Raw genomic sequence first — 12,500 nt, 5'->3', positions numbered from 1 at the left:
CTTCACACAATCCTGCAAGAGTATACACACACACACACACACACACACACACACACACACACACACACTTTAGCTATACACACACATGAACACACTTTTAATGTTGAATGCACATGAACTGAGGATTCTCTATGATGCAACACAAGGCAGGCACAGGGCAAGCAACACAAGCAGCAACACACTACTACATGACAATCCCTCATCTGCAACACTTGGAATGAAATAGTGTGAATTTTTGGATTTTCTTAAGTTTCTGGTTTTTAAAATGTAGTTTGTAACCCAAAATAATTATGAGTCAATGGTTATTAGTTTCCTGTATTCAAATTGTTGAGGTTGTTTCCAAAATAATAAATAGAGATAGTGTGTATTTCAAAATGTTCCCAAATATCCACATCAAATATTCTAATTTCTTAATAATAAAATACACATAAGTTTGATCCAAAAATCTTCAAGTCAAAGATTATGGACTTTCTGGGTTTCAAGATGTACAAAGTTATTCTCTTAAAACTCAAAAGGTATCAGGAATTTTGGATTTTCTGGAAATTTCTGGAAGGACCAAGTTGTTTTTCTCATTTCTTTTTTGAACACAGAAAAACAAATTACCACTTTCAATCATAACAAAAAAAAAAGGTTAAACAAGTCTTTTTCACTCACTCCCTTACTACATTTTGACCACAGAAAAATTAATTACACTTAACCCCTTCAGTACTGGGACGTATTTTTACCATGCGATTTTGGGTATGACTAGACGATTTTGTTTACATTAGGAAGGGTGTATGGAGGTGAGAAGATTAATGATAACAATCTTCACCATTTTAATCCTTACATAAGTTTCTAAAGCTGTATAAAATCACCAAATAGTAAGCAAAATGAATATGAAAACACGTTATGGTACTGAAGGGCTTAATAAAAACAAATAAAAGAAAACAATATATGTAAAGGGAATGAAAAAGCTGAAGATTTATCCTACACTTTTATGACAAGAGCAATGCAAATGAAGGATTCTCACTTAAGGAGTAAAGATTTTGGGAACTCACTGAGCTTCCTGCCTGGAGGGAACATCGGGGCCAAGGGAAGGGAGGGAAGGAGAGAAGGGAGAGACAAATGGACAAGGTGAGTATCATGCAAGGCAGTAGTAGTACATGGTAGGCGTTCCTTCACTGCAAAAGCCTCAACACCATCCAGTCATCACCATCATGCAAATATCTGTTCTTTAGTTAGGAATGGGTTAGTTTGTAGCCATGCATTGGTTTCAGTAGCCATAAAGAGACAGAGAAGAGAGGGTAAAGAATATTTGTAGAAGAATAAAGAAAGGAAAGGGAATAGTATGAAAGGTTACAAATTTAAAAAAGGAAATAGGGAAAAAGCCATGCAAGGAGTCAGGTAGCCATGCTTGTGTGGGTGTTACTGAGGAGAAAGGAGAGAGTGAGATAGGAAATATAGGGTAATAAATGTTTGTAGGTGATAAAGAAAAGGGATTATAAGAAAGGTTACAAAGTGAAGAAAGGAAATATGGAAAAGAAGAGTATGTATTTGGAAAAGAATTGAGACATAGAACATAGGACAAAGAAGAAAGAGAAAGATAACAAAGAGAAGTTGAGTAATACTAAAAAAAAGAAGACACAAATAAAGAAAAAAGCAATTAAAGGAGATAGGATAAGGGAAACTTTGGAAGATGGCAATACAAAAAAGGAAGAAAAAAGAAGAAAAAAGAAAAGAAAACTGAAAACAGAAACATAAGGAACAGAACAAAGAAAAAAAAAATAGAAAAAAGAGAACAAGACACAGAAAATGATAGAGGAGAAAGAAGAAAAAACTGAAAACAGAAAAATGGAAGATGAATAAAAATAGTAGAAATAGAAAAGAAGGTAGAAATATGAGACCAGAGATAAGATTCATTAATACCACCTATTTGCCTCCCATCCATCATGCAAGGTCTCAAAAACAAGTCATACAGAAGTCCTTACGATGTTATCAAGCAAGGGTCTCTAGTATAGTGAGGCTGTCATGCAAAAATTCTCCAAAGCACTGAGATTGTCATGCAACACTATTTGAACAGTGAAAACTAGTAAAAAGAATTCTGACTGTGAAATTAATGGGACACTGAAGCTTCTATAGGACTTTACTTTATAAAATACTGATACAAAAATAAAAATAAGGATTCTAACTGTGAAATTAATATAACACCAAAGCTTCTATGCAACTTTATCTTACAAAATACAAATACATAATAAAAATAAAGATTCTAACACTGAAATAAAACAAGGTTCTTTATATTGTTTTACCTTATAATACACTAATACTTAACAAAAAGTAGCATTCTAACTGAAATCAATGCAACTATCTTATAAAAAGATATGATAAAAACAGGATGCTAATATGATAGAATGTTGATTTACCGCGACTCAGAGTCCATGAGAATTTGATTTAAATCTATCTTATGCTAAACTGAAGCTTATTTTTATTTACTTATTTATTTATGTTATGGAAGAGGGAAAGCTGGCCAAGGTCAACATAAAATGAGGGAAAAATAAAAAAAAGCCCACTTAGTTGCCAGCCCCCTTGCAGGTCTGAGAATCTAAAAAAAAAAGTTTTGAAACCTCCCTTTTAAATGTGTTAATGGGGAGATTCTTGTGGCAGGAAAACTGTGCTTGTCAATTCAATATGCTTAAGACTGAAATTATTCCTTGTAAATCAACTTTTGGTCTTCTACGTGCTGTTTTAAATTTGTAGCTTTAAATCAAATCACGTAAAGTCAACATTCAATTATAGTAAAGTAAAATAACGCTAAAATCTAACAACAAAATCTAGCTGTGAGATGAACCAACACTGACACTTTCATGCAACTCAAACTTTTCAATTCAAGAGCCAGCTGGTGTCAGTGTTGGCAGGGGTTTGTCAGCACCAGCCACCAGTAAAGAAGCTAAACAAAACACAATGCTGGTCTTACCTTAGTCAAATCTGGGATGTCGCTCTTTTCTATCCCTACACTCTGCATGTCGGTGGTGGAATGAGAAGAAAAATAGTATGGATCAATAATTATGTTCTCTTGGGTTTGGATTATGATTGTTCTTCTAAGACTTTTTTATGTAAGATGGAGATATCTGAGCAAGGGTAATAAAAACAACTAAACATAAAGGCCCACTTAGATGCCAGTTCCCAAGCCGGTCAGAGAGAGTAAGCCAAAAGACTGTCTTGAAACCTCCCTCTTAAATGAGTTCAGTTCAAAGGGAAATGGAAATACAGAAGCACGTGGGGAGTTCCAGAGTGTATTAGAGAGGGGGATAAATGACAGAACTATTTTTGTGGTGTCTATTGATTGGTGTGGGAAGAAAGATGAGTCAGTAGTGATGGTGTGTTAGGTATTTGCAAGTAATCTTTTTCCTGTGTTTATTATTCTCCCATGACTGATCTTTCATTCTGTTTATGGGGTGATGTGATAGGGATTAATACAAGTTAGTAATGATGGTAGGTTTGATTTTTCACATGTAATCTTTTCCTGGGTTCATGTCATGATTATTCTTCCATGAACTAATATAAATTTCATCAATGTATATGACTCTGATCACTTAATATTTCTGTTTGGTTTATGAATATAAAAGATGCTCACTCACTCAAACACAATATTTCTTATCTCAGCTGGTAGAAAAAGAAAAAAAAAATCTGGAATGAGGAGTAGAAAAATCCATGTATAGAAGAATCACTCACAGCTATTATCATCATTAGAAAACAGAATCTAAAGTAGTAAAGAAAAACTAATGGTCTCTATTCTGTAATGCTTTGCTCTGTCACCACAAAAGCTACAGAGATGATTAACAAAATTTCCAAGACTTTCTCCTTTTAATATTGCAGAAATAGTGTTAACAGCCACTAGAACAGTAAAAACACCCTTAAAAACTTGTATAACTTATACTATAGCCTTCTCAAAATAGTGAATGTGTGGGAGAGAAGTTTCTTATAATACAATCCTAGCCTAACAAGAACTGTGAGATATTTGGTGCAAAATTTTCTACCAAATATGAACAAAACGTTTTAGCCAGCCCGACTCACCTCAGCCACCTTGAGGAACTCTGCTACTCGATCCATCCGTATTAAGAACTTTTTGTAGCAGTCCAGGGCGTCTCTTGCCTGGAGGAAAGGAGAGGTGGGTCAGAGAGAAAGTTTAGCGTGTTTACGTGTACCAGGGAAATTTATAGAAAGTTGAATTTGCTAACTATGTAGAAGATATGTTATGAGATATTTAGTGTTTATTGGGGAATGCATGGAGAGTGGAATTTATCAACTATGGAGAAGATATGCTAAAAGATGCTTGATGTCTTTATTTGTACCAGGGAAATTCATAGAAAGTAGAATTTATTAACTATGTAGAAGATAAGTTATGAGATATTTGGTGTTTATTGGGGAAATTCATAGAAAGTTGAATTTGTTAACTATGTAAATGATGTGTTATGAGATATATGGTGAGTTTATTGGGGAATTCATAGAAAGTTGTGTGTTTTACTAGACATGTTATGGGGATGTTTGGTATCTACTTTAGAAATTTACAGAAAGTTAGTTTTGTTTATATGAGAAATGTTACAGGAAGTTTTGTGTTTACTGAGGAAATTTATAGAAAGTTGAGTTAATTCATAAGAAATGTTACAGAAATTTCATGTTAACAGCAAAATTTATATAGAAAGTTGGGTTTGTTTACTAAATACATTCTAAGAAGCTTGGTTTGTTGACTGGGGATATTTATAGAAAGTTGAGTTTGCTTACTGGAAAAAAAAAATCACATTCAATATTCTATTCAATCACGTTTAAAGAGCACAGTGAAGTCTTGAATTTTCCTCTCGTGTATGAGAAGAAAAAAAATAACTTGCTTTTTATGAATTTCAAAGCACTTTCTCCAGCAAGCTTTTGTACTCTGTTTTCCTTGAGTCTTCTTCCCCCTTTGGCATTAAAAGAGAGAGAGAGAGAGAGAGAGAGAGAGAGAGAGAGAGAGAGAGAGAGAGAGAGAGAGAGAGAGAGAGAGAGAGAGAGAGAGAGAGAGAGAGAGAGAGAGAAAACAAGACAGACAGACAAACAGAGACAGAGACAAACAGATAGAGACATAAACAAACTGAGAGAGACAAACAGAGACAGAGATAAACAGACAGAAATAGACAGACAAACGAGACAGACACAAAATTGTAAAAAAAAAAAAAAAAAAAAAAAAAAAAAAAAAAAAAACTAAGACCTATGACCTACCTGCTTTTTATTCATCTCGAAGTATTTCTCCAGCAGGTTGATGATGCCATCGTTGTAGCAAGCAAAGAGGCGTATTAGGTCCCGGAAGAGCAGCATGAAGGCGGAGTTGATGACGCCGTTAGTGAGTGCATTATCTGTGCAGTCAAAGTCCAACAGGGCATCAACTTGGGCCTGCAGGACTGGTAGGGTCTTGAGCAGCTGGTCTGTTGGCATTGTACGTAAAGTGCCGTCCTCCTTCCTGCCGGGGGAGAGAGAGGGAGGTGGGGTAAGTAAAGCAGGTGTCGTATGTTTGGGGGATATAGATATATGTGTGTAGTGTGTGTGTGTGTGTGTGTGTGTGTGTGTGTGTGTGTGTGTGTGTGTGTGTGTGTGTGTGTGTGTGTGTGTGTGTGTAATTCACATCGGTTGCCTGCTGGTCACCCAGCCAGTCTTCCCCATTACGGAGTGAGCTCAGAGCTCATAGACCAATCTTCGGGTAGGACTGAGACCACATCAATACACAGTGTGTGTGTGTGTGTGTGTGTGTGTGTGTATAACCTCACTGATCATAAGTAACAGTCACCCATCTGAATACTAACCAAATCACCTAATGTGTGTGTGTGTGTGTGTGTGTGTGTGTGTATAACTTCACTGATCATAAGTAACAGTCACCCATCTGAATACTAACCAAATCACCTAGTGTGTGTGTGTGTGTGTGTGTGTGTGTGTGTGTGTGTGTGTGTGTGTGTGTGTGTGTGTGTGTGTGTGTGTGTGTGTGTGTGTTTCACTGTTTGATCTACTGCAGTCTGACGAGACAGCCAGACGTTACCCTACGGAACGAGCTCAGAGCTCATTATTTCCGATCTTTGGATAGGCCTGAGACCAGGCACACACCACACACCGGGACAACAAGGTCACAACTCCTCGATTTACATCCCGTACCTACTCACTGCTAGGTGAACAGGGGTTACACGTGAAAGGAGACACACCCAAATATCTCCACCAGGCCGGGGAATCGAACCCCGGTCCTCTGGCTTGTGAAGCCAGCGCTCTAACCACTGAGCTACCGGGCGTGTGTGCGTGTGCGTGTGTGTGTGTGTGTGTGTGTGTGTGTGTGTGTGTGTGTGTGTGTGTGTGTGTGTACTTATTTGTAGTTTTACAGGGCCTGGGCTTTACGCTCGTGTGGCCCCGTCTCCACATCTACACTTATCCAATTTTTCTTTAAAACTATGCACATTCGTTGCTGATGCCACTTCTTCACTCAAACTGTTCCATGTCTCAACACATCTTTGCAGGAAACTACATTTTTTAACATCTCTCAGACATGTGTGTGTGTGTGTGTGTGTGTGTGTGTGTGTGTGTGTGTGTGTGTGTGTGTGTGTGTGTGTGTGTGTGTGTGCACGCGCGTGACAAAGAGTTAGTTGAAGGTTAAGTGGTAAAGTGCAGTGATGAATTGTTACTTATGACACTGTTTTCTTAGTAAGCACCACATTGAGGGTTGTATTTGTAAATGGTATATTGCTGGGAAATATTCATCCATCCAATAAATTTGTGAAAGATTTTTAAGTACTAGTAATAAAGTAAATTAATGAGTGACTGAATGAGTAACAATTTCAACCATTTAGAAAGTACCAAACATTACACATCAATAACATCCATGAGTCATCAGGAATCAAGAGAGATGCTTCCATTCAGAGTCAAGAGCTGGAAAGTTTGAATCAATAGAGGAAGAGAAGGACTTAAAGATTAGCAATGGTCCGTATATTAAAGGAGAAGCAAAGATACATTACTTGTGTGAATCGTAAAAGCTTGCTGGGAAATAAAAACAAGACAGTCGAGTTATCAAAGGTCAGAGGAGAGCTTTACTTATGAAAGAGTAGCAAAAAAAAAAAAAATAAATAAATAAATAAATAAAAAATGTTCTGGTAATACAATAAATGAATGAAGGGGTAATATAAATGTAAGAGGAAAGGATAAGGAAAGGAAACTAGACAAAAATGGAACGGAAAGAAAATTAGGAGAATAGAAAAAGAAGGAAAGAAATGAAAAAAGATAAGGAAAGAATGAGAGAAAGAACGAGAAAAAAGAACCCAGCAAAAACTGGGGAAAAAAAAAAAAAAAAAAAAAAGGGAGTAAAAAAGAAAACAAAAAAAAAAAAAAACAGAAAAAAATCACCTCACAAAACATCAAAACACACAAACACACACACAAATAAAGCAGGCTATACAAAAAGAGGGAAACCAGATTAAAGAGAGACAAAACACCACCACTAGCACCACCACCACCACCACTAGGCAGTCTACTCACCCTCTCTTCACCTTGCAGAAGTCGAACGCAACACCACGGTAGGAGATTGCCTTTTCGTTGATGTATTTAGCATAACGTCGAATAAATGTTGACATGTCATAATCTGTTGGGGTGGGAGGGAGGCGGAGAGACTGTGAGATGGTGGAAGAGGGAAGAGAGAGATGTGGGAGAGGTACATGGGAGGGGAAGAGGGCAAGAGATGGTAATGAAAATGTATGCGAAGAGGAGGAGATAGAGAAAACAATATAGAAAGGAGGGAAAAACAGAGGATGAGGAAAAACAAGAAGGTGATGGGAGATAAATTTGGAAAAGAAAGATAAATGAATGATAATGAGGAAAAGAAGAAAAATGGTGATGATGAATAGAAAAAGAAAGATGAATGATAAAGAGAGCATAAATGAGAGAGAAGATGGTGATGAGAGAAAGAAGAGAAAAGGATGGTAAAGGAAAAGGAGAGGGGGAAAGAAAGATATAGGAGTAAAGGAGGAGGAAGAAAAATGATGATGAGAGTGGAAGAATACAAAAAAGAGAATAACAAAAGGATAAAGGAGAAGAGAATATAGGAAGGAAGAGAAGATTGTGAGGGAAAGGAGATGAGGTGAGAATAAATGAGTGAGAAGGAGATAGTGAAGACAGGAGGAAAGAAAGGAAATAGCAACAAATGATGAGAGAATGAGAATGAAATAGGTTGAGAAAAAAAAAAAGAAAAGGAAGACAAAAAGAGAAAAGGGAAACAAAAAAAAAAACAAATAGGAAAAACTAATCTAAAAAAATAAATAAATAAAATCATACCAAGAAAATAAAACTCAAAAAATCAGTAACCATGAAAATAAAGCCACATTGCATTAAGACCACCAGATTAGCACAGGTGAGGGCAGGTAAAGCAGCACTAATTAGACAGGTGCTTGGGAGGACACACCTGTCTAAACACCACCAGGGAAGAACAGATTCATGAGACTGTGGCTGGTGCTCTTAACCCCTTCAGCACCATGACACATTTTCATATTCATTCTGCTTAATATTCTGATTCTGCACAGCTTCAGAAACACATGTTGGTGATTAAAATAGTGAAAACTCCGGCCATTAACCTTCTGATGTTTATAAACCCTTGCTAATGTTAATAAAATTGTCTAATCACACCCAAAACTCAAGGTGTTGGTGATTAAAATAGTGAAAACTCCGGCCATTAACCTTCTGATGTTTATAAACCCTTGCTAATGTTAATAAAATTGTCTAATCACACCCAAAACTCAAGGTGAAAATGTGTCCTGGTACTGAAGTGGTTAATTTAGTTCCCTCACCACAACTGTTTTTCAAGGCTACTCTGAGGGTTAGCCAGGTTGTCATGAAGGTTTCTCTTATTAGTAGTGCAGAATACTTGTTAAACTATTACTAGGATCATCAAAGCACTCTTGAAAACAACAGGAACTTCCACTACAGCTTGTTATATTGTGAGTAGAAATGATAAAAGCACTCTTGAAAACATTAATAACTTCCACTACAGCTTGTTATATTGTCAGTAGGAATGGTGAAAGCACACTTGAAAAACTATTAACTTCCACTACAACTTATTAAATTGAGTAGGAATGATGAAAGCAGCCTTGAAGTCCCCAATAACTTCCACTATAGCTTGTTACTCTTACTAGGGACATGAAAGCACTCTTGAAAGCACAAATAACTTCACCAGACTGAAAGCAGCCTTAAAATCACAATAACTTCCATTAAAACTTGTTAAACTATCATCACAATCAGGAAAGCACCCTTCAAAACCCCAACAGATTTCACTACAACCTGCTGCAAGTCAAGTATTAGAAAATATTATTGTTTTATGCAGAAACTTTGAAAATAAGTAGTTACAAGCATTACTACTATTACTATTACTACTTCCACTACTACTATTACTGCTACTATTTCTAATACTGTAAGGCAAATGAATAATGTGTTGAATTAAGCTGAAATCATTATGCACCCAGTTTCTCTCCCCTTTTCTCTCTCTCTCTCTCTCACACACACACACACACACACACACAAGCCAAGCCAAACACCACCACCACTACTACTACCACTACCACCACCACCACCACCACCACCACCACCACTACTGCTACCACACTACCAAACATTAAAGGGAAAGAATCTTTTACTTACTTATTTGCGGATGACCTGATGAACACAGAAATAGTAAGTTTAATGACACGAATATATCATGATAGGTCAGGTTAGGTTAGGTTAAGTTAAGTCATTCTGCCACTTAAAATATGGTATGAATAAAAAAAACATGTACTTTTCTTGGTCAAATTAGGTTAACTATCCTCTCTAAGCATCCAGTCATAAGAAACCATATTAGGTTAGGTCAAATTAGATCCTGCCTTAAAATACCTTCCTATACATTTTCCCAAGTCAAGTTAAGTTAGGTTAGGTTAGGATATTTGCCTCTCAAAATGCCATATCAAAGTAAACATACAATTTTCCTGTATACTTAAGATAGACACTCAAATACACATCACATACTTCACATACTTAGAAAATAGTCACCAGGATAGACAGTCTGTACAAGGCAATATGATAAATGATTCAGTAATTTTGAACCTTATAATACTGCAACTTTCAAGATTATTCACACACACACACACATACAGAAATGCACATATTTAGAGAGAGAGAGAGAGAGAGAGAGAGAGAGAGAGAGAGAGAGAGAGAGAGAGAGAGAGAGAGAGAGAGAGAGAGAGAGAGAGAGACTATAAGATTTAGTAATGATAAATAGAAAGGAAAAAGGTAAAAGGAATTATCTCACACACACACACACACACACACACACACACACACACACACACACACACACATAATGACAAACAAACAAACAACTTACTTTGATCTGTAGTTGACAGATGTGCCAGTGACAGAGAGAGAGAGAGAGAGAGAGAGAGAGAGAGAGAGAGAGAGAGAGAGAGAGAGAGAGAGAGAGAGAGAGAGAGAGAGAGAGAGAGAGAGAGAGAGAGAGAGAGAGAGAGAGAGAGAGTGAGAGTGAGTGTGTGGGGGAGAACAGATGGTTACTTAAGACCACAACCACATTTAAGTAGATCACAATATTGCACACTTAACACTGAAGCAAAAGAGTAAAAATAAATAAATAAATAAATAAAATATACAAAATAATGAAAATAAATACTGTAGTTGGAATAATGAGACAAATTTAGTGTTTTCTGATAAATGAGAAGATACAAGTGTTTCTCCTCTTCCTCCTCCTCCTCCTCTTTAAAAATCAAGTCCTCTTTTCTGTCACTCTTGTTTAGTGTACAAGTTGTGATATACATAATAGTAATGACATTGTTAATATATATACATGTTACAACACACACACACACACACACACACACACACATACACACACATGAAAAAAAAAGAATAAAGAAAAACAGGAAAAATAAAGGTAATTTAGTGAATCATAACATTATAAAAACATCAATCATAACATCCTCCCACCACCACCACCACCACCACCAAAACCTTCCTCTGCACTCTCACTATCATATACATTTCCTCTCACATCAATATCACCACACCATCACCACCACCACAACCTTTCTTTTCACTCTAGTCATCACTATATATATTCCCTCTAACAACACTCACCATCTCTCACCACATCACCACACCATAATATCACATCACTGTTGGCCTGTATTCTGAAACGCTTTGGTCTCTCACCATCACTGCTTTCCAAAGGCTTCAGTTCAAGATAATCATTTTTTTTAAGGCTATTTTTATGGTTCTGGTGATAGCTTGGCAAGATTTCTAGTCTATTAACCTCTTCAGTACCATGACACATTTCCATTTTGCTTATTATTTGGTGATTTTATACAGCTTCAGATACTTATGTGAGTGATTAAAATAGTGAAGACTGTGGCCATTAATCTTCTGACCTCCATACACCCTTCCTAATGTCAATAAAATGGTTTAATCGTACACAAATCTCAAGATAAAAATGTGTCCAGTACTGAAGTGGTTAAAAGGAAAAGCTGTCTTGAAAACCCAGTTGTCTCTGTGGCCTTGGAAAACTGTCATAGTGAGAGAGGGAAGTGTTCCTGAATATGGTGCTTAGTACCTTACGACACACAACCACCACCACCACCACCATAACCATCTCACCACAAAGCCACCACCTTCACCACACTTACTTGCAACTCCTGTCTTATCCAGAAAACCTCCTAGATTGAAATTACAGTTGCTCGATGCTAAGTACTGTGTAAATCTCTGGAAAAGAAGAGAAAAGAGATTAATTAATACAGTGCATGGGGAAAAATTAAATAAAATCACCAAAAAATTAATATGGAAAACTTTTGTATATGAAGTTATACAGAAATGTGAAGGAATAATAAGGATGTAATATGCAAATGTGATCAAAAGAAGAGATAAATTAATACAATACGCGGGTAAAAAATAGAAAAAATTAGTAAACAATTAATATGGATAATTTTTGTACACATAGTTGTATAGAAATGTGAAGGGACAAAAAGGATGTAATTTATGAAAGTGTGATAAAAAAAGATAAATTAATACACAGGGATAAAAATTGAAGAGTAAAATATTAATATGAACATAGTTTTTTTTACATGTAGTTATAGAAATGTGAAGGGATAATAAAGAAGTAATATGAAAGTATGATAAAAAGAAGGAAAAGAGATCAATTAATACTGAACATGGATAAAAATAGAAAAAATTATTAAAAAAACTAATATGAATGACAATTTTTTGAAATATAGTTATAGAAAATGTGAAAAGATAATAAGGATGAAATATGAAAGTGTGATAAAAAGAAAGAAAAGGAGACAAATTAATACAGAATGTAAAATTATTCAAACCTGCAGAAAACGAGTAGAAATTTTAATGAGTAAATAATTAATATGAAATGAGAATTTTTATTATATCAAAGTGAAAAAGAAGGAAAAGGAAATGTGATCAAAAGGGAAAAGAGAAATATTAAT

At 35.9% G+C, this 12,500-nt stretch overlaps 1 protein-coding gene across 16 annotated transcripts in view; it reads right to left on the bottom strand.

The window, feature by feature from the left end:
* The window catches only part of LOC123507576 (phosphatidylinositol-binding clathrin assembly protein LAP-like), a 56,530-nt gene that overhangs the window by 19,220 nt on the left and 24,810 nt on the right, over positions 1-12,500 (bottom strand). For 9 of the 16 annotated variants that reach the window (XM_045260528.1, XM_045260541.1, XM_045260536.1 and 6 more), the window contains exons 3-10: positions 11,694-11,769; positions 10,385-10,390; positions 9,664-9,678; positions 7,516-7,618; positions 5,230-5,467; positions 4,051-4,128; positions 2,951-2,992; positions 1,038-1,049 (exon numbers count right to left, since the gene is read on the bottom strand). In XM_045260528.1, the coding sequence (XP_045116463.1) occupies positions 1,038-1,049; positions 2,951-2,992; positions 4,051-4,128; positions 5,230-5,467; positions 7,516-7,618; positions 9,664-9,678; positions 10,385-10,390; positions 11,694-11,769 (570 nt within the window). The remainder of the gene's footprint in view (positions 1-1,037; positions 1,050-2,950; positions 2,993-4,050; positions 4,129-5,229; positions 5,468-7,515; positions 7,619-9,663; positions 9,679-10,384; positions 10,391-11,693; positions 11,770-12,500) is intronic. The other 7 variants (XM_045260530.1, XM_045260538.1, XM_045260532.1 and 4 more) reach the window with 6 other exon arrangements.

The sequence above is a fragment of the Portunus trituberculatus genome, chromosome 22 (assembly GCF_017591435.1).
Source record: "Portunus trituberculatus isolate SZX2019 chromosome 22, ASM1759143v1, whole genome shotgun sequence".
NCBI classification, from domain to species: domain Eukaryota; kingdom Metazoa; phylum Arthropoda; class Malacostraca; order Decapoda; family Portunidae; genus Portunus; species Portunus trituberculatus.
This window is presented reverse-complemented; position numbering and strand designations above follow the sequence as displayed.